Source organism: Dama dama, chromosome 22, assembly GCF_033118175.1.
Source record: "Dama dama isolate Ldn47 chromosome 22, ASM3311817v1, whole genome shotgun sequence".
In the NCBI taxonomy this organism is placed as follows: domain Eukaryota; kingdom Metazoa; phylum Chordata; class Mammalia; order Artiodactyla; family Cervidae; genus Dama; species Dama dama.
The window spans coordinates 56,021,630-56,044,663 of NC_083702.1; the positions used below are offsets into that span (position 1 = coordinate 56,021,630).

Sequence of the window (23,034 nt, forward strand, 5' to 3'; positions counted from 1 at the left end):
TAAAGCAGAGGTTTGGCGACGTAGGGTTGCCCTCTGCCCCACCTGGAGGGACTCGAAAGCGGGTGGCTGGGAGACGCTGTGGAGCAGCGAGTTGATGGCCGGGAGGGAGGGGAAGGGGGCTGGCTTCTGGGCGGTGCCAAGTCTAAAAGGGGGCGCGGTCAGCGCCGAGCTGTCTCGCAGAGGCTGAGGCGGCCACGTCCCGCTACCCAAGGTTGTAGAGGCGCCCCTCTATTTGTCCTCGGGACCTCCAGACATGTCCGAGGTGAAGAGCCGGAAGAAGTCGGGGACGAAGGGAGCCCCGGCGGAGCCTGGGAAGCGGAGCGAGGGCGGGAAGAGCCCCGAGGCTCGGGGTGGTGGAGGCAGGGGCTGGGCCGACCCCCGGACCGGTGTGAGCCTGCTGTCTCTGGGGACGTGCCTGGGCCTGGCTTGGTAAGTGGTCTGAGGCCGTTGGGCCGTGTCTGGCCTCCCGTGCTCGCCCTCTGCTTGGGCTTCCGCCTCTGCCCCAGCCCCGCACTGCTCGGCATCCTGCTGACCACCAGCTCCCAAACTTGCTGCTTCTGTTTCTCTGCATCAACCCCAAAGAAGGGACGACCCAGCTTTTATTTTCCCTTTCGCTCATTTCTTGTACTGCCTGCGTGCCTGATCGCCCAACTGGAGTTGAGGCTAATATTTGGGAATGAGGCAGCCATTAAGAGGCTTCCCTGGTGATTCAGATGGTAAAGAATCTGCCAGTAGGTGCAGGAGACCTGGGTTGGGAAGATCCCCTGGAGAAAGAAATGGCAGCCCACTCCAATATTCTTGCCTGGAGTATCCCATGGACAGAGGAACCTGGTGGGCTACAGTCCGTGGGGTCCCAAAGAGTCGGACACAACTGAGCGACTAACACTTTCATTTCACTTTCACCATTAAGCAACGTACATTCGGCCAAACTTCCATTAAGCGCGCGTTCTTCACGACTGAAGCGTTCCCGTTTTTATAACCCGTTACTTCCTGTCCGCTGTGCATTGGGACAAATTTGCCCCACCCCATCAATGCCTTGTGGCAACGTTTACAACTTGAAAAAAAATTCATTTTCATCTTAAAGAACCAACGTTCATGATAATATCAAGTTTTGGAGGAGTGCTCATATTTGAATCAGTGTGCATGCGTTCAAAATCTATGCCGAAGTTACAGATTGAATTTTAGTATTGGAAAGCTACAGAAGCACAGAACTTGTGTTCACCGAAAGTACATATGTATAGTTTTTAAGCCAAGCAAATAGGGATATAATGATGTCATAAGAAAAATGAATATTAAAAAATAACCTTACAACCAACTTCTTTTTCTCAACCATATCCTTTAGGGTTAACCTCTTTCACTTTAATAACGGGACTGATGCTTTAGAGTTTCCCTCCATTTGTCACCGATTTTTGAAGTATCTAGAAGATAGTTACTCGTATTCAAGAGTAATTGGATTCTAGAAGTGACCCCAGACGTTCTCTCGTCTAGATTATTTTTGATGCTAGTAAATTTTGAAGTATACTGATCACTCATCGTGAGTCGAAGTCAATAAAGTATGTTACTAATACAATAAAGTGAAATGTTGATTACTAAATATTCTCTTCAAAGAGATAAACTGTTATCTTACTCATATAGTCTATTTATTGAATATTTTGATCTTAAATGTACAGAATTTACTATTTTAAATAAACTGGTTTTATGCCTTAAAATGCATGAGTTTCTTTGGGTAAATCAAAAACTGTGCTGGCAAAGTTGCTCAGAAGTAGAACTTAGTAGGCTAAAATATATAGGTTGCTTCTTTCTGGAACCTAATACAACTGGTTTTAGTTACTGAATTTATTAATTCTTATTAACTATCCAGAGATTCATATTCATATGAGATAAAATACTTCAGAAAATGTTCAGCTTTTCAATAATTTGGTTACTATCCTGGGAAGGCACACTAATAGGAAAAAGCTGTTGAAAAGCAGACACTTCAGCTTAGGAATTTACTGTTAGTGCCTACAATAAACAAGTTCTATTCAAGTAGGAAGATTTTATTTGAACTGTGTCTTTGCAACATAATAAAACAATGCTCAAAGGTTATTTCTAAAATGGGCAGATTCAGTGATTGTTATTGCTCTGGTGAAATCTTCTGCCACAAGAGTTGAAGTATAAATTCAGTCACTATAGCAAATAGCTATTTGTGATAAATTTGGGAATAACAAATTATTAAGTCATTAGGAAGAATTTTCTACATTAAAAAATATTTAGAATTCTGAAAATACTAAAAAGCACACTGGAATTATAACTAAGCCACTGACATTTTTACCACTAGGATTAGCACCTAAAGATCATTCTGTTGAGAATGCATACTGTACTGACACTGTCCTAGTTTTTTAAATACAAAGTTGAGTATGTTTGCCTAAATACAGCTTAGGAGTGAGTCTAAGTTAGGGCAGAGTTTTGAACGCCTGCACTGTCCATGGAGGATTTCAAGGCATCACCATTTCAGTATCTTCAAACCTTTAGTCTTTGGATCCTTGTTTGGAAAATAAACAGAGACAATGCATAATAAAATGGTGGTACTTAAACATTTTTCAGTTAAATGAAGTACTGATAATCATCTTCTGTCAGCTTAACAATAAGATGGAGATAAGGGTTGCTCAGGACTGTAGGGCCTGAGTGTTGGTTTGCATGCCTCATTTATAAATTCTTTAAGGATATTTTCCAGATAAGAGTATTGAAGACATTATGCTTTCAGAAAGTTTTTAAAGGTTATGAAGTTACTAAACAAAACACAAAGTCTTAAAAGCTTCTTATTACACAGAAATTTAGTCAACTAGAAGTTCCATTGTAAAATTTTAGGTTTCTTCTGAAAATTTAAACAGATTCTCTAATTGCTTTTATAAAAGTTTGCCATAGCATTTGTGATAATTATGTATCAAAAGTCAAAAGCTCTTTCAACAGTCAGATAATTCAGGACTTTTTTTCCTCTATCAACTAATACAACTTTATAAATCATTTATACAGCAAAATCTTGGCTAACTCCATTTTTCAGCTTTTGTTGTCATCAGCAGAGTTTAAAAGACAGAGGTATCCTTTGTTTTTTTTCTTTTTAATGGAATATGGTCATTGTTTTCCTGAACTTTCAGTATTATGTTAAAAATGAAGTTGTGGTATGAAACACGGCTAAATGGGTCCTGACCCTAGTAGTGGCCCTGGAACTCCCGTTCTTGCAGAGGGTTCATGATAATAGCTTCTTTGGGGTTGCCTCTTATTACTAATTGAAACAGAGCCAGAGAAAATCCTGTATATATAAATCCTCAATCAGCTGTCTTCCAACACAAGGAAATGCATGGTTTATTCCTAAAGGCCCTGAGTCTATATGAGACCTCTGTAAACTGCAATGGATTATGAAGGAGTCAGAAAGATAATTTTTGTTAAGGCCTACACTAAGGTAACCAGTTCATCTAGGGCCTTTTCCTCTGTATCCATACCTTTAAAATCTTTAACTATGATAGTGAAAAGAGGCCACAAAACATGGGGTAAGAGAGTGCTTCTTTTCCTTTTAGTGGATCTCATCCATTCACTCCGTCCTTTGTTGGCTGTAAACCCAAGGCTGGTTCAAACAGACCTGGAGCTTCTAATGATATCAAGTGTAAGTAGAAGGGAGACCTGATCTATTTTACCACTGTAGGCTTGTCTGAAAATGGGAAATGCAGGTGCACAAAGCAATTCAAAAGAAAAAGGTACTTAAAAAAAAAAAAGTACTTAAAGAGGTACTTAAAGAGAATAGTTGATGTTTTATGTTCCAGGAACTGTAAGAACTTTATAAATATAAACCTATTTAATCTCTACAACACCCTAATCCCCACTTTGCAGATGAGGAAACTAGCAAAGGTAAGTTAAATAACTTGCCCAGGGTGGTTGTACAGTTAGCAGATGGCAGAGCCAAAGTTGCCCAGCTTCACATTCAACCAGTAGGATATGCTGTCCACCTTTAGTATTAATCCACAAACAGGCCAAGATCCTAGAAATAGAAATCCCTAGCCTAGAATTGTTTATAATCATTTTCTTTTTTCTCCTAGCCCTTAGCAGACCCTAACTGTTGTCTTATCTAAGGGAAAGAAGATGGGAGTAAGGCGGTTTTGAACTGCTTCTGTTTGAAAATCCCTAAAACGAAACAAAGCACTTTCGGCACTAATCCGGATGCCAGTTTCAAAAATTACTGTTTCAGAATTGAAACCACCTTCTCTCGGTGTACATTTTTGGCTTCTAGAAAATGGCTTCATCCTCATCCTTAATGTTAAATGAGTTAATATTTATAAAGCTCTTAGAATAGTGTCTGGCACTTCTAAATGAAAAATAAACTGGGAATTCCCTGGTGGTCCAGTGGTTAGGGCTTTGAGCTTCCACTGCAGGGGGCTCAGGTTCATCCCTGGTTGGGGAACTAAGGTCCCTCATGCCATGGGGTGTGGCCACAAAAGAAAACAAATGTATTTTAACTCACCATCATACAGACCACTGTTGATTATTTTTATTACACACTAAATAAACTTTATACCTGTTTTTTCTTATATGCACTATTCATATGTAGAAATGGTGAATTTTTTTTCCATTTTGGTGAGACGCTAACTATGAAAAAAAACTGCAAATTATCATCAGAAATGATCACTCATATAATACAGTTTTCTTCAAGTTTTTGCTTAATATTTGAGATTTTGAGATATTCAGAGATAGCATTAAAAAGATTAAATAAAGTGAGAAGTCCTGTAATGAATTTGAATGGTTCAACCTTCACAAAAAGTTCCCTGTATAATAATGATGTTATTCTAAATGAACACATTGATCTATAGAAGAAATCCATGAGTTAACACTGTGGAGTAAGGATGATAAAACCAATTCCTGAAATTAGGCATTTCTTTAGAGTGGTCTTTCTTCTTCCTCTCTGTTTACTGGTCTCTTAAAAGCCAAGAATGAAATAGCCAATCAGAAAAGAGTTTTTGACACATCTTTCTTTGAAATTAGGATAATAGTGTTTTCTAACAACTAGAAGTTTTGTTTAAAAGTTCATATTAACACACAGGAGAAGTCAATCTGTACTAATTATGCAACCTGGGCTTGCTTACTTAAATCATTTATCTCATAGGATAAATATTCAGTTCAGTTCAGTTCAGTCGCTCAGTCGTGTCTGATTCTTTGCGACCCCATGAATCACAGCACGCCAGGCCTCCCTGTCCATCACCGACTCCTGGAGTTTACTCAAACTCATGTCCATCGAGTCGGTGATGCCATCCAGCCATCTCATCCTCTGTCGTCCCCTTCTCCTCCTGCCCCCATTCCCTCCCAGCATCAGGGTCTTTTCCAATGAGTCAACTCTTCGCATGAGGTGGCCAGGGTATTGGAGTTTCAGCTTCAGCATCAGTCCTTCCAATGAACACCCAGGACTGATCTCCTTTAGGATGGACTGGTTGGATCTCCTTGCAGTCCAAGGGACTCTCAAGAGTCTTCTCCAACACCACAGTTCAAAAGCATCAATTCTTCAGTGCTCAGCTTTCTTCACAGTCCAGCTCTCACATCCATACATGACCACTGGAAAAACCATAGCCTTGACCCAGACGGACCTTTGTTGACAAAGTAACATCTCTGCTTTTTAATATGCTATCTAGATTGGTCATAACTTTCCTTCCAAGGAGTAAGCGTCTTTTAATTTCATGGCTGCAATCACCATCTGCAGTGATTTTGGAGGCCAAAAAAATAAAGATAAATATTAGCCGTTATCAAAAGAAATTTATTTCATCCAACATTGTAAACATTTGTTTAAAAACACAAAAAGTCCATTTTAGTTTTGTACAGTTTTAAGTAACAGCCTATTGATGACTAAGAGTTTGACTCACAAAACTCAGAAGCCTTTCACCTCTCCGTTGAGGTTTGGAATCTTTAAATGTTTGTCTTTCACTCTGTCTTCCACTCTTTTTACAATACTGTCAATTAGTCGTTCTCAACTTGGCTGGGAGGTTTGAAAATTTATGTCATAGTCACATCCCAAATCAACTAAGTCTGAATTTCTGTGGTAGGACCTAGACATTACACATTTTTAAAGCTGCCAGGTGACTCCAATGTGCAGTGAAGCTTTTGAACCGCTGGCCCGCATACGCTGATTAAGTCACTCCTCCAGTTCCTACCGGCCTTCACTTGTGGCTCACCTGGTAAAGAATCTGCGTGCAATGTGGGACGCCTGGGTTCGATCCCTGGGTTGGGAAGGTTCCCTGGAGAGAGGAACAGCCACTCACTGCAGTATTCTGGCCCGGGTCGCAGGAGTTGGACATGACTGCGCGACAGTCACGTCACTTCCGGTTCCTATGGTCTTGCTCCTCTGCTTTTTTATTTTGCCACACCACAGGGTCTGCCGCTTTCGAGATCTCACGTCCCCGACCAGGGATTGAACCCGGGCCCTCGGCAGTAGAGCGCCGAGTCCTAACTACCGGACCAGTAGGGACTTCCCTGTGCCACTGCTTTTTGATGACTCAGTTCCGGTCAGAGTCGTGCCTGACTCTTTGCGACCCCATGGACTGCAGCATGCCAGGTTTCCCTGTCCATCCCCAACTCCTGGAGCTTGCTCAGACTCATGTCCATCGAGTTGGTGATTTGATAACAATAAATACACAATTTCAGCGGCTACTTTTTCTGGGCCCAAAGAATTGAGTCAAAATAGCTTAACGCAGATGGTGCTAGATCCAAAACATTCCTTTTGTGCCTGGTCATTTCAAGTCCTTACAAACAAAAGTTTATTTGTTGTTTTTAAGTTTGGGATAATTTTTTTGTGCTTCTACCCTTTACCAGATGGAGAATACATTCCAATTTTAGACTGGCATCTAAAGGACACTTATGCAGCTCATCATTTAGAGTATAATCAACTGTACATATTACACACCTTGAAAAGCATATGTGTTCTATTGTCACATGGACAATGATTCCTATTTTCAGTTTTGACTCCTGATATTTTTTTACTTCTAATAATCATCACCTCTCTCTTCCACTCCACTGCTTTTTTCTCTTCTCCTACAGTTTTATTTTTAAAAGCCTTTTTAACTTAGATAACTTTTGCTTGTCCTACATCTCAGTGTAACACACTTATTTTCTAGATATTACTCAAATATCGCCTTGAAAAAATAGGAGACATCACATATCTCATTCTAAATAATTCATTACTTCTTTCTTCCAAATGTTTCTTGCATGTAATTTCTATTACAGATGTTACCACATCCCACTTACTGAGCTGTAAACTTGAATAAGAGCAGTGTTTCACTCTTATTTGCATTAAACCAGTACCCAACTACACATCAAGCTTTCCCAATATTTGCTGAAATAAACTAAACTCATGTTTGTTCCTTTTTTAAACTCATGTTTGTTGAAATAAACTACCTATACCAGAATTTATGTTGTCCTTACCAGAAGTGGGCAAAAATACTGCTTTAACATTTAGACTTTAGTGGGTATGAATTAGAAAGTAATGACTTTTTTTTCACCTTTTCTAGGTTTGTATTTCAGCAGTCAGAAAAGTTTGCAAAGGTGGAAAACCAATACCAGTTACTGAAGATGGAAACCAGTGAATTCCAAGGGCTTCAAAGTAAAGTCAGTTTAATTTCAGAAAAGGTAATTATTAATTGACATATTTGGAGAGATTTTACCATTTTTCTTCCCCATTGCCACCCTCCTACCTCAGTTCATAAATTCTTTTTTCCTGCCTTTTAGACCATTAGTACTTTATCCGTTGCTGTTTTCCCTACTTCTTCACATTCTTCCTTCAGTCTAAGCTAACTTTAGATTGCATTTTGAAAGGACAAGATTTTTCTTAATATATAACAAATGTTATTGTTTAAAAGGACCAATCTTCTTATATTGATGTGACCTCAACTTTCTATTTAAATATCAAGTATCTAGGGTGCTGAAAATATAATTGATTTTTAGGTATAAACTTAGAATAGTAACTCTTGTTGGGCAAAGATCCACCGGTTTTTGTTTTATTTCTATTTGGCAAGTATATACATATTCATATGCATATAAGAATGACTAACCTAAAATAAGGGGCTTCCCCAGTGGCTCAGATGGTAAAGCGTCTGCCTGTAATTCAGGAGACACGGGTTCTATCTCTGGGTCAGGAAGGTTCCGTGGAGTAGGAATTGTTCAGTATTCTTGCCTGGGAGAGGCCATGGACAGAGGAGCCTGGCGGGCTACAGTTCATGAGGTCACAAAAGAGTCGGACACAGCTTAGTGACTAAACAGCAACAAACCTAAAATAAATATTGATTATAGCCAAATGAAAACTAAAATTCAAATCTATGTTGTATTTCTTCAAGCTGTAAATACAAATGCATTATTACTGTGATTTTTAGAAATGTGAGACAGATAAAAATTTTTTAACTGTCTACTTGTCTCAAAAGAGGGTCAGGTGCAACCAGGAAGGCATCAGGTGGGCCTTGTCTGGCTACCAGGAACCAAGCTATCATTGGGCATTGTGGCTTGTTTTTTTCATTTATTCATTCACTAAACCTTTGCTCCTGTCATAAGGTAGAAAAGGACTTGTGTTTGGCACCAGGCTGAGCAAGGATGTTGCAAAAATAGAAATTAAATAGATGGCCTAAGTTCCTGCAGTCTGATGCATAGAATGAGCCTAAAATCCCCCAGAAGGAAAGAATCCTGGATGAAAATTATCCCTCACACATGCCGGTGAATTGCATGGAGCCTGAGTTTAGGGGCCTCTGGGAAGGTGTTGCATGAGTTTGTATTTTGACCTAGGGTTCAAGATAAAATCTGATTATAGTTATCTAGGGCCCTCTAATCAGAGCAAACATGATAGAAAAATTCCAGGAAATAGAAATTTCATGTACTTAAACGCTATTGAAGAAAGATTTCCTTTTTTTTTCAGCCATGTCACATAGCATGCAAGATCTTCATTTACTGACCAAGGGTTGAACCCTTGCTCTCCGCAGTAGAAGCTCAGAGTCTTAACTGCCAGGGAAGTCCCAAAGATTTCCTTTTTAAATGAAAAAATTTGGCAGCAATTAAAAAGATTTTGCAAGCAACAAGAATGTATTTCACAGCACAGGGAAATATAGTCATTAATTTGTAATAACTACAAATGGAGTATAATCTATAAAAATATTGAATCACTATGTTGTACATGTGCAACTAATATAAAATTATAAATCAACTATACTTCAACTAAAAGTAAATGAATAACTGCTTTTGAAGCAGATATTTAAAATATCATCCTAGGATTCAAGAAATATTCCATCTTCACATAGCTCTTTCTCTCCCAATCTGCCCTACAAGTAATTTAACAATAGCTGCCTCTTTACAAAGCAGGCCCTTAAAGGCCAGCTTAATACAATAGGAGGGAAAACAGTTAGACTTGGGCTCTCACAAAACTGTGTGACCTGGGAAAAATCACTTTAACTTCTCTTGGCCTCTGTTTCATCACTTGTTAAATGAGAGTAACAAGACTTTTATTAAAATCAAATGAGATACAATATATACGCAAACTCTTTGAAAACTTTCAAGCAGTAATAAATTTAAGAATTTAACTTTTTTAAAAAAATGAAAAACTATTAAAGTATATTCACAGCCCATAAATGCTAACTATTGTGATGTTCCAGGACTTCCCCGGTGGCTCAGCGGTAAGGAATCTGCCTGCGATACAGGAAACGTCACAACACACTCCAGTATTCTTGCCAGGAAAATCCCACGGACAGAGGCGCCTGGCGGGCTACAGTTCATAGGGTCGCAGAGTCAGACATGCCTGAGTGAGCCCCAGTCACTCATTAATTGCAGATTAAATCTTGAGACCTTCATTGTCCTGAAAAGTTGCTCTTGTCCTCGGGGTCTCCTGGGTTATACTGCCTCTAGGTTATAGTGATGCTCTGGTGAACAGCCTCAACAGGGAATTATCTTGCCTGGGTACAAAGTCGCTTCAGTCATGTCCAGCTCTTTGTGACCCTATTGACTGTAGCCCGCCAGGCTCCCCCGTCCATGGGATTCTCCAGGCAAGAATACTGGAGTGGGTTGCCATGTCCTCCTCTGTGTGAACTTCCTGACACATAGACTGAAACAGCATCTCTTATGTCTCCTGCATTGGCAGGCAGGGTTCTTTACCACTAACTCTACCTGGGAGGCCCAAACAAGAAATTACCTTGGATGAAGATAAGCTTGTCTCTTCAAAGTGCTGCTAAAAAGACAACTAAACATAATACTGTTACCAATGTACAAGTATTTCTCAGAACTGCTTTTTAAAGGAACTTGCATTATGGCTACATGTGTACATTAAAAAATTATATTTCAACAAAGTTGCAGAATGACACTGTTTATGCATTGTTCCCAGTATCACCTAGAACTGCTTCAGGTCCTGACTGGGGTAGACCCAGGAGGTTTCCTGGATGTTTTTCCTCCTAAACATCATATACCCTGAGATATGAGCACTACAAAAAGGCATAAGACATGGTCTCTTCCTTTAAGGAATTTAGAAACTTTCATAGCTTCACCTGTTTAATTTATCAGCCTCTTAGTGTCAGATTTGAGAGTCTGAACCTCCTCATTGCCTCCAGACTTCTGATTTCTCCTCTAAGCATGCCTTCTCTCTGTGCTAATTCTGACATGACACAAATTATCATCTACTGTGATTTTCATTGTTGTTGTTAATTTGTTTGTCTCCTTCACTGCTTCTTAGAGCAAACGCTGTCTTTTTTCTCTGTACTCTTAGTTCCTATTCGTGAAACAGAGTCCACTCAGAACATCTTATTAGGGATCCAGAATACATGCCATAGAAGATCCAAAACACTATCTCCCCTATCAGATTGTGAAGTCAAGGCCTGTACTTTATCTATATTTTTATATTCAGTGTCTAGCTCAAGTCTGGTATAGACTGAACACTCAAGAATTCTTGAATTATATGTGCTAAGTGCCAAATAAGTGGTAAATATGTAATACAATAGGTGCTACAGGAGTTCAGGCTCTCAGAGCGAGGGCCATGAAGGAGAACTGCTCTGAGGAGTTAAGGCCTGGCCTGAGTCTTGAACAAAGTAAAGAACTTAGCTAGGCAAAGTGGGAGGAAAATAGCACATAGAGGGGTTATATAATTTGGCACTTCCTCCTAGGAGTATGAGGAAGTAGTAAGTTTTTTTATGTTGCACCATGATGTACATCTGGAGATGGAAATGGCAACCCACTCCAGTATTCTTGCCTGGAGAATTCCATGGACAAAAGAGCCTGGCAGGCTACAGTCCATGGGGTCACAGAGAGTCAGACACGACTAAGCGACTAACACACACACATGATGTACACAGCAGTTTTTAAAATTGTAAATCCGGCTGTAGTGTGTAGGATGATTTAGAGAAGTAACTAGAAGCAGGTCTTAGATATTATTTCTGTAATATTTTCCTTGGTCATTGAAGTTTGGTTTGGACACCCTAGGTAATTGCTTCCATTACTCTTCCTTGTTAAGCGCATGTAAACTTCACTTTCTCTCCAATTAAACTAAACTGCGCAAGGGCAAAACTGTGTCTGGTCAGTGCTATGTCTTCAACATAATGCTGCAGACGTTTGATAAACTAAAGATTGTTTCCAGGCCTTCCTATAGTCTCTAAGGCTATTATCTGAGTGTGAGGGTAGACCAAGAAAGAGGTCCTCAAGCTGGTCCTTCTATATTCTGGACATATTAGGAGACACCAGGAGCTTACCATATTTATAGATTTTAGATATTTATACTTTTAGATATCTGCTATTTATCATAATTTATAGATCCTTAGAACATGTTACTATTTGACATGAGTTGTCTCTGTAAACTGATCTTTTAATTCACTTTTTGCCTTTGTGATAGCTATAAGATCTGCAAAAACTTGTACCTTTTCTGCAAAAACTCAGTCAACAAATTTCTTTTCAGGCAGGAAGTCTTCCAGAGTCATAGAACTTAGGAAAGTTAACAAATTTTATAACTAAATCAGTTTCTAAAAAGCTAAGTAACTCTTAAAATGACAATTAAGTTGATTTACATTGGAATTAAAAAAGAAGGAAATGTGATACATTTCAGGCTTCTTTAACATTATTTGGAATATTTAAAAGTGCACAAATAATCGATATTGAAGGTTACAAGTTCCAATGTTTATAGTTTGCCCTCCATATCCATAGGGTCCGCATCCAAGTGTTCAATCGTGGATAAAAAATACTTGAAAAGAAAACATCCATAAAGCTTAAGAAAACAAAATCTGAATTCACCATTCACTGGCAACTCTTGACATATCATTTGCATTGTATTAGGAATTATAAGTAGAGATAATTTAAAGTTTATAATACACAAACTCTGTGCCATTTTATAGCATTTTATGTGAAGGATTTGAGCATCCATGGATTTCGGTATCCACAGGGAAACCAATCCCACACAGGTGGATACCAAGGGATGAGAAACAGCTTTGTTTTTATACCATAGCCCTAATCTATTAAATGTGTTTTAAAAGTTTTTTTAAAAAAAACTATTAAGTAATAATTATTTTTGTCTGCATGATTCTGATGTACTTGGATATTTTAGACATCTTCAGAATTTGAACTTGGCGCATTGTTGTTAAAGTGTGTTTCCCTAATATAAAAGTTATTAAGTAGCCTTGGGAATTGTTTTGTGTTATAAATGCAGCTTGCCTCTACTGAAAGTATCCTGCAGGAAGCTACATCCTCCATGTCTTTGGTGACCCAGTTTGAGCAGGAAGTAGCCACCCTCCAAAGAATCATGCATGACATTCAAAACAGTGAAGAGATGCTCACCCAAAAGATGCAAAGCCTTAACGAGAAATTCCAGAATGTTACAGATTTCTGGAAGAGAAGCCTAGAAGAAATGAACGTTAATACAGACGTTTTCAAATCAGAATCAAAACATATACATTCTCAAGTCACTGTCCAAATTAACTCAGCCGAGCAGGAAATAAAATTGCTCACTGAAAGGCTAAAAGATTTGGAGGATAGCACAGTAAGAAATATTAGAACGATACAGAGACAGGAAGAAGAGGATCTTCTGCGAGTAGAGGAGCAGCTTGGCTCCGACTCAAAAGCGGTGGAGAAGTTAGAGGAGGAGCAGCATGCTCTGTTGGCCAGAGATGAAGACCTGACTAACAAACTCTCCAGCTATGAACCCAAAGTTGAAGAATGCAAGACACATTTGCCTACAATTGAAAGTGCTGTTCGCTCTGTTCTGAGAGTCTCTCAGGATCTGATCGGGACAGAGAAGAAAATGGAAGACCTGACCCTTCAGATGTTTAACATGGAAGATGACATGCTGAAAGCAGTATCTGAAATCATGGAGATGCAGAAGACCCTTGAAGGAATTCAGTATGACAATAGCATATTAAAGATGCAGAATGACCTGGATGTTCTCAAAGGAAAAGTTCATGATTTTATAGTATATTCAAGCGCAAGAGAAAAGGGGACTCCAGAAGAATATAATCTAGAAAATAAAGAAATCGATAGTGATTTCTAAATGCACTGCATTTATTCTGATGAACCACACTATTATGCACAAGCTGATTAGCTCCAGGCTTTTGAGTTATTTCCATATGCCTCACTTCATCCTAAATTATTAGAAAGTAAGTGAGATATCACAAAAATGGATTATCCAAATAATCAAACCTTATCTTTTTAAGCAATAAAGCTTTTCATTTTAACCATTTTAAATAGAGATATTTTTAAAATATGTTTCTCTGCTTTTTTGAAGTATGTACTGAATATTTTTAAATGTTTTTCTGATAATTGTGTGTCTGCTCAATCTCTCAGATGCGTCCATATCTTTGCAGCCCCATGGACCGTAGCCCATCAGGCTCCTCTTTCCATGGAATTTTCCAGGCAAGAATGCCAGAGCAGGTTGCCATTTCCTATTCCAGGGAATCTTCCTCACCCAGAGATGGAACCTGAGTCTCTTGTGTTTCCTTCGTTAGAAGGCAGATTCTTTACCACTAGCACCACTTGGGAATCCCCTTTCTAATAGTTAACGGACATCATTATGAATTTCATCTGTTATATTGGACCCAAATATATTAATGTCCCTAGTAGCTATTGAGACGTGTTTGTCTCCTTACTCAAGGACCGCAGTTTGCTCTTTTTCAAGTCTTAATGTCTCTTCCTTATACCTCTTCCGTCACCTGAAAAAGTGTTGCATTGACCTGATCTTACCATCAGGTTGATCAGTAATGTGTTTGCCTCTGCCAGTTCCTCATTTCTGTTGCAGTTTACTGCAGGCTAAGAATCCAGACAATTTCGTCCAAAATAAAACATGCCTGGGGTGCTTTGCAATGAATTGATATGCACTTTTTGGAAACTGAGGAGCCTGGGAAACATTTTTACTTTTTGTTAAGGTTCTACTGTTACAGATAACTGTAAGAACTTTTTTTTAAAAGAGTAAACTTGTTCTTTTTGAAGACTTTCCCTTTGAATTAAGTGTGGATCCTTTGAAGCTTGGACTTTGGGAACATCTGTGTATACCTTTATTTTTTTTAAGGTTCTAACTGTGTTACAGACTCTTGAGTTTGCTCAGTACATGATCACTAGATAAATTACTTTACTTATAATAAAAATATACCAATAAACCTGTGGTATATTTTAAAGAGGAAAAAGCAGCATAGTGAGAAATAATGTGATAATTATGGTAATTAAAAGTATGTCATTATTTTAGAGTCCCCAAACCAACCACCCAACCAAATTTGTTTCACTCAGTGATTTTATTTTTTATTTTAAATTAATCTTTATTGGAGAATAGTTGCTTTACAATGTCGTGTCAGTTTCTACTGTAGAGCACACACAAAATTTTAATTTACACAAAATTATATAATAGAGTCACAAGGAATAAAACATGGACATATTGAGGTGAAATTAAGGGGAGGTTAAGACAGATTTTTGCAATAATGATAATCGGAAACGTACAGGTTTGGGGGAGCACATGAGATTTTTATTGGTAAACTGATGTATCAAGACCTATGGCTGATCATGTTGAGGTTTGACAGAAAACAACAAAATTCTGTAAAGCAATTATCCTTCAATAAAGAAAGAAAGAAACTGAAAAAAAAAAAAAAAGTGTCCAAGGTATTGAGTTAACTTTCAATTTGCACACAGAAGTAAAGTTCTTACTTGTTTCTTCTTGCCAATAACCAACTATAGTCCCAGTTTTGTAATGCGATTTTGGTGGAGTTAAACACAAAGAACTTGAAAGCAGTCAGTTATAAAAGATAGATGTGGTCAGGTGGTTTTTTTATGTAAATTTGTACATTTTTGGAAAAGTTCCCAATGAATGCTACATTGGGATCGGGAAGACTTATAGTAGACAGCCAGAAAAGTAAGGCTGAAAGAGTGCTACTATTAAGGAGCATAGCATTAATTTCTGGAATCTTAACATTAAATTTCTTGACTTCTTTTTTTTTTTGGAGGCTAGTTACTTTACAATATTGTAGTGGTTTTTGCCATACATTGACATGAATCAGCCATGGATTTACATGTATTCCCCATCCCGATTCCCCCTCCCACCTCCCTCCCCACCCCAAATTTCTTGACATCTGAATGTCTAAGTTCTTGTCTGTGTGCACTGGCAAATTGTATTTGTTTTTCTTTATTTTCACACTCATAAAATAGATTATAAAGTCAGCCAAAACTATTTCGTTTCAGCCTCCATCCTGCCAGGACAGATATGATCTCTTGTACTCTTCAGTTTTATATATTTACCTATTTTTTGGTGTGTCACCAGATTTGATACATCTTTATTATTAACTAGAATATGTGTCATAGTGATGGTTACAGAAAATAAAATGGAAATAAGGTGGTCACTGAGCTCTATAGTGACAGTTACAAGGAATATGAAAGCTACACTTCTGCAAATATTTCTTGAGAAAATATTGTGCGCATGTATGTACACATGTATATATTCCTTTTTTCAGGCATTTTCCTATTAAAAAGTGTAATTATAGAGATTTAAATGTACCTAATTTGTCTTCCTGTGTTTCTTAAATTCATTTATTTAACCCAGATACTTGAAATTTCAGAAAGTTGCCTAATGTATCAAATATTAAGCTACATTATTAGTCTTTCCTTTAAGGAAGATTACCATGTTCTAAGACACATTTTTGTATCTTTGTAATTAATAATAAATTTTGTCAGTTTCTTCTAGAATACTGTGTCACTTTTTTTCATTATCTCATATAAATCACTTACAAAACAAGCACCTAATTTTTTTTAAAGTTTAAAAAGTGAATTTGGGGGGACTCTTTACCCCCTCAGTGTCTATGCTGACAGCTTTGTACTGCTCTTTAATAAATCCTATTTGTTTGCAAAAAAAAAAAGTGTATTTGTAGTAATAGTTCTTTAAATTTTGTGTTAAGATGAGAAGCTGTTGACTAAAGGTGAATTTTTATATTTTACAATGAAAAATATTGATTTATTAGCCTGTATGGTTTGATAGAAAACTAAATTGGTAAGATACAAAGTTAATGTTTTTGGTTTTTTTTTTTGGGGGGGGGTGGGTGGGTGGTGGGCTATTCTGTGTGACTTTTGGGAAATCTTGGTTTCCTGACCAGGGATTGAACCAGTGCCCTTGGCAGTGAAAATATGGAGTCCTAACCACTGGACCACCAGGGAATTCCCAATAGCATTATTTTAATTTTAATCTAATTGTAGGTCTTTGTATGACTCTATAATCTTGAGCAAAGATTATTATGATGTCATTATAAACTAATGATGCTCCAAATTCACCAAACAGATTTGGTGTGCTCTGCAAATTCACCCAGCATCTGTTTCAGTTCAGCTATGAACTATTCAGTTCAGCTATGAACTATTAATTTCACACAAGTCAAAATGCTCCATCCCAGCTTTACAAAGCAGAGGAAGACAGAACCAGCCTTCTGGAGCCTGTTATGTGTCCCACTGCTAGGAGGCCTGCGGTCCTTCATCGTGCTAACAGCTCTGCGTATTGAGTGCCTACCCTGTCCCAGGCATTGTGCTAGGCACTTTGCATGTGTTATTGCAAATTCTCACCACAGCCTTGCTAGCTATGAGACCCCCTTTTACAAATGAGGAGACAGATCAAGATTGTGAATCTTACAATCTCGCTGCTGAGTCTGTCCAACTCCAGAGGCCGCTCACCTCCCATTGTACTTGCTGCTGTTCAACCAAGGAGGAGAAAAAGAAATCGGCTATCGGTAGCACTATCTTGAGAATTCAAAAGGCCATAATTCAGCCAAATGTGTCCACTACTATGTTGCCATTAAACTAGATATAAGTCCCTCAAAAGTTTTAACTGTGACCTAAAATTATGTGGGCTTTGGGTGTAAGAAGGAATCAATAGATGTTTAGGAAGACTGAGAAAGCAGTGGAAGAGAAAAAAACTTTATACTGGAATCTTTTAATCTAGGCTTTGCCACTAACTCTGTGTGTTTTGGGGCAGTCTGGGGGCTCAGTTTTTAAATTTGTAAAATGAGGAAATTGTACCAAATAATTTCTAGAATCTCTTCTGGCTTTACAGTGTACAGTGTCACTCAGTTATGTCCAACTTTATGAACCCACGGACCACAACCCAACAGGCTTCTCTATCCCTGGGATCCTCCAGGCAAGAATACTGGAGTGGGTCACCATTTCCTTCTCCAGGAGATCTTTCCAACCCAGGGGTCAAACCTGGGTCTCCTGCATGGCAGGCAGATTCTTTACTGTCTGACCCAGCTGGGAAGCCCCTTCTGGCTTTTAAGTGGTTTTAAATTCTAGAGATAATACAATTTCCATGTCTCTTAGGATGGTTCAAAAATCCTTTAGCAAAGTTTTTGGAAGGCAGATTGGATCCAAAAATCATTCCCTTGACTCACGTTGCTTTAGCTTGAAGATTAAGACAAGGTTTAACATTACAGAGCAGCATCTAGCTGCTGCTTCTTGTTCAGTCGCTAAGTTGTGTCCAACTCAGCAATTCAATGGACTGTAGCAAGCCAGGCTTCTCCGTCCTCCACTGTCTCCTAGAGATGTCCCTTGAGTCAGTGATGCTATCTAACCATCTCATCCTCTGTCACCCCCTTCTCTTCCTGCCCTCAATCTTTCCCAGCATCACAGTCTTTTCCATTGAGTTGGTTCTTCTCATCAGGTGACCAAAGTATTGGAGCTTCAGCTTCAGCCACAGTCCTTCCAGTGTTGATTTCCTTTAGGATTGACTGATTTGATTTCCTTGCAGTCCAAGGGACTCTCAACAGTCTTCTACAGCACCACAATTTGAAAGCATCTACCTTAGTACCTTGTTTATGTGATAGGAATAGGAATATTAGTAGATATTTAAATTACTGGGTGAATCTTTTGAGCTGCTGATAGACTCCAACTCTTCTGTTCATCTTAGGCAAATAGCTTAAACAAGCCGTTATGTAATAATAATTAAACATAATTCCGTGAAGTAATTTCTAGGCTATTCCTATACTGTATTGAGTTTCTACTTTAGTGAAGACCAATAGAAATTCATAATATGCTATTTTTATAAGCTGACAAGCGAAACAAGAAGCTTACTAGCAGTTTCTTAATGATCTAATACTTCTAAGAATAAAGTTAACCCTTTCTGAGATGTCTTCATTGTTTAATACTGCTAAGTTATATCTACTCTACCAGAATAGATATATTAATAAATGATAACCTAGAATGAAATATCTAAAAGTAAGCCCTCTCCTTTCACCTTTGAGAATCTCTTTCAGCATATATAATTTGTTGCAAAAATTTCCCCTAAAAAATAAAACTTAAGGTGTTGCAACCACTGCTTGATTTCCTTCCTAGCTGTGGCTATTCATTACTGTCACACCCACTACAACATTTTCACAATCCAACTTCTTATGAAGATTAAGAAAATAAAAAACCTTTGGGCCACCTTCCCCACCACTAATCAACACTGCATAAACCTATTGAGAAAAATCTTAAAATATATTTTGGAACCAAATATATACGATGGGGCAAGAAAGGGGTATTGAGGCTTTGAATTAACTTTTTTACTGCCACATTCAGCTTGTCATTTCTTTGCAACTATATGACTGCTCCTTTTTTAAGCTGCCATAAAAATAATATTCCAAGCATATTAAATATTTATTTGCAGTAAGTAGAACTAAGTTAATGTTACCAAAATAACTCCAGCAGGTTACCTGAGTGAACCAGGCAAATGCAATTTAAGAAAGATGATTCAAAAAAAAACATATCGAAGAAATACAATTATTTTGGGGAAAAAACTTGCTGACTTTAAACTGCATATTTTTTTTCAAAAAAATTTCAGTCTCCATATTCATTTTGTATTCCTTATTTTTTCTGAATTTTAAATAATCTATTGACATTATTTTTCTTTCCCAAACTAAGTGAGAAACATCTTGAAAGCAGAAAATGTTGACCAAACTAGTACATGTCAGCACAGTAAATGTTGCTGATGAAGCTGGTTTTGATTCTTAGCAGGAAGCTATAGACAATTTCCACTTTAAAACAATGCCTTCCTAGGAAACAAGCTGAAAGTTAAATGTGCTAAAGTTGAACAACTGACTCTTAATGTTATAAATGGAATTCCTTTTTTCAGTGTAATCACAATGTATATCTGTTTGGACATGGCTTTGACAATATATTTTACATGTTAATTTTTTTTCTTCATAGTTTAGCACACAGCACACAGGCGTTAAGTTAATCTTCTGATTGAAACTTAAGCCTGACATGTGTTTTCTTTTTTAATTAAGTAAATTTGACATATAGCATTGTGTAAATTTAAAGTGCACAGCATGATACTTTAATACATTTATATATTCAGTCACCAGAAGTGAGGATATCCTGCCGTATATGACAACAACATGGATAGATTTTGAGCATGTGTGTTTTAATTTTCAATTTTGTATTGTTCATGATACTTAACCATCTTATCACCATAATCAGCACTTTAATTTTCCCCTTTTCCTCTTAACTTTATTAACTAATAGCACAATGCAACAAAACTTCAAACATTCAAAATACGGTAAAATAACTCAGCTTTCCCAAAACCACTATATAACACATATACACAACAACAACAACAAAAATAACAACTTGAAGTTTTTCCAGGCAGTTGTGTGGTTCAAAATGGTCATCAGCTAATGTGCCCAAGTGAAACCAAAACAGTTTAGAGACATCAATTTTCAATGGATGGTGGGGAAGGATGATGGCATTGAAAAATCCAAAAGGTTGAAAAAAAAAAGAAAAACGCAAAAGGTGAGAATGACTTGTATTTGGACTCATGGGATTTTAGAACCTGGAGATAACTGTTTGTTTGTTGTTTTGTTTTTACACATCCATCATCTCTATTAACTACTGAACTGAGTTGAAGCCACAGCTGAAGCTGTGCTCATCTTTATGTCCCTCGGACTTCACATGCCTAAAAACATTATAGGAACTTAGAGATCACTGCTGCTGCTGCTGCTAAGTCATGTCAATCTGTCCAACTCTGTGCAGCCCCATAGAGAGCAGCCTACCAGGCTCCTCCGTCCCTGGGATTTTCCAGGCAAGTGTACTGGAGTGGTCGCCACTGCCTTCTCCAGAGATCAATAATTAAATGGAATTAGTTCAACACCCCAAAAAAGTTTTCATGAAAGTAATTCGACAATAAAGTCCCTTCATTCTGGCACTTGTTGTACTGCAAACAAACTTGTGTTTCAGAGGTCATGTTGTCTTGTTTGATCCCCCCAATTTATTTATTTTTAATTAATTTCTACTGAAGCATAGTATAGTTGTGATAGTTTCAACTGTGCAGCAGAATGCATCAGCCGCTTTCCTTCTTCATATATGCCCCTCCCTTTTGGACTCCTTCCCACACAGGTCACCACGGTGTAGAAATAGAGTTCCCTGTGTTGCAGAGTATGTTCTCACTAGTTACCTATTTTATACAAGCCCCAGCAGTGCATGACCTCTCAAATCCACCACCGCTCATCTGCAGGAGGGGCTTCCCAGCTGGCTCAGACAGGAAAGAATCTGCCTGCAGTGCAGGAGACCTGGGGTCGATCCTTGGGTCGGGAAGATCCCCTGGAGAAGGGAATGGGTGCCCACTCCAGTATTCTTGCCTGGAGAATTCCATGGACAGAGGAGCATGGCCAGCTATAGTCCATGAGGTCACAGAGTCGGACATGAATGAACGACTAACACACACACACACACACGTACGTGCAGGTGGCTTCCTCCTCCTTCTCCAGCAACTGAAAAAACATCACTGTCCCTCACTGAGCTCATTTTGTCACTCTACTGAGGACTGAAGGTGCAAAAAGAACTGGAAAATGCCATTTGTAGTAACATGAAATTTCTTTAATGTTTTCCTTCCTATTCACTAGCAATACACAATGCATCTTTTACCAAACACTTTCCAGAAGAGTAGTAAGTTTATAGTTAAAAATGACACCTAAAAAAAAAAAAAAAAATGACACCTAAAATTTAAGTTGTATCTTAACTGTTAAGTTTTTAATCAATTTAATTATTCTGGTACTATATTTTCTTACAGTGTCAGAAGTCTGAAGCTATCATAGAACAATTGAAGGCTTTTCAAATAATGACTCATCTAAAGCATCTACAGGAGGAAATTTATGAAGTAAAAACCTGGTCCAACAGGATAAGTGAAAAGCAGGATATACTGAACAACAATCTGACAACGGTTTCTCAAGATGTTGCAAAAGTAGACCAAAGTACAACTTCCATGGCAAAAGATGTCGGTCTCAAGATTACAACGATAAAAACAGACATACGACGTATGTCAGGTTTAGTAACTGATGTAGCATCATTGACAGATTCTGTACAAGAACTGGAAAATAAAATAGAAAAAGTAGAAAAAAATACAGTCAAAAACATAGGTGACCTTCTTTCAAGTAGCATCGACCGAACAGCAATGCTCCGAAAGACAGCATCTGAAAATTCACAAAGAATTAACTCTGCTAAGAAGATACTTTCTGAGCTACAGGGTGATTTCAACAAGCACACAGATAGGTTTTTAAGCTTAGAAAGTGACAGAGCAAAAGTCCTTAAGACAGTGACTTTTGCAAACGATCTAAAACCAAAGGTATATAATCTAAAGAAGGATTTTTCCCGCTTGGAACCATTGATAAATGATTTAACACTACGCATTGGGAGACTGGTTACGGACTTACTACAGAGAGAGAAAGAAATTGCTTTCTTAAAAGAGAAAATATCTAACTTAACAACAGTCCAAGCTGAGATTAAAGATATGAAAGATGAGATAAAACACATTTCAGATATGGATTAGACTGAATTTAGATTAGGCTGAAATAACGCTTTTTAATAGGACCTCTGTCATGTTACAAAAAGACTGACAGCCGGAAATAATGAAATTTTGGAGTAAATATTATTTTGTAGTAGGTTCTATTTTGTACAGTAAAAATTTTTGAAGGACTAAGCACTTGATTTCCCAAAATAAATGTGCTAAAACATGTTTAGAACTTTATACAAAATGTGTTTGCAACTTTCTATAGCAAGGAACTTATGCATTCCCCTTACATACACACTCATGTATTTACATGCATGCATGCATGCGTACTAAGTCGCTTCAGTCCTGTCTGAGTCTTTGTGACCCTATGGACTATAGCCCTCCAGGCTCCTCTGTCTGTGGGATTTTCCAGGCAAGAATACTGGAGTAGGTTGCGATGCCCTCCTCCAGGGGATCTTCCTGACCCAGGGATCAAACCCGTGTCTTACACCTCCTGCATTGGTAGGCGAGTTCTTTACCTCTAGCACCATCTGGGAAGCCCATGTACATGTGCACACACACACAAATGTACACACACTCATGGTCTGCCAGTCTAGCACTGGGGAATCAAGATGAGGCAGGATCTGAATGCCCTCTTGCTCTCACTGACTGCCAAGGAGCATGGTATGTGAAGTGGGGCCTTATCTGGAGAACTGTCCATCAGGATCAGGGCTGTAACATGCATTATCCATTTAGAGTCAGCAAAACCACCAACAGAAAAGTCACAACAACCAGGGAGCTGCAGGAGAAGAATCATGTAAGCCCTCCTA

At 38.2% G+C, this 23,034-nt stretch overlaps 1 protein-coding gene across 2 annotated transcripts; it reads left to right on the forward strand.

Moving 5' to 3' along the window:
- The first annotated feature begins 26 nt into the window (after nucleotides 1-26).
- On the forward strand, nucleotides 27-22,469 carry IKBIP (IKBKB interacting protein). Of its 2 annotated transcripts, none has more exons than XM_061125586.1 (3): nucleotides 27-429; nucleotides 7,521-7,638; nucleotides 21,509-22,469. In XM_061125586.1, the coding sequence occupies exons 1-3, from the start codon at nucleotides 254-256 to the stop codon at nucleotides 22,262-22,264; spliced, it is 1,050 nt and encodes a 349-aa protein (XP_060981569.1). In that variant the 5' UTR covers nucleotides 27-253; the 3' UTR covers nucleotides 22,265-22,469. The 2 variants fall into 2 exon arrangements, with proteins under 2 accessions (XP_060981569.1, XP_060981568.1); XM_061125585.1 differs by lacking the exon at nucleotides 21,509-22,469 and adding an exon at nucleotides 12,665-16,173 and having other exon boundaries at nucleotides 41-429.
- The last annotated feature ends 565 nt before the right edge of the window (nucleotides 22,470-23,034 follow it).

Excerpts from the sequence above, each read along its gene's own strand:
- IKBIP (XM_061125585.1), top strand. The coding sequence starts at position 254 with ATGTCCGAGGTGAAGAGCCGGAAGAAGTCGGGGACGAAGGGAGCCCCG. Across the intron at positions 430-7,520 it reads ACGTGCCTGGGCCTGGCTTG|GTTTGTATTTCAGCAGTCAG; the intron begins GTAAGTGGTCTG and ends CACCTTTTCTAG. Across the intron at positions 7,639-12,664 it reads TCAGTTTAATTTCAGAAAAG|CTTGCCTCTACTGAAAGTAT; the intron begins GTAATTATTAAT and ends TTATAAATGCAG.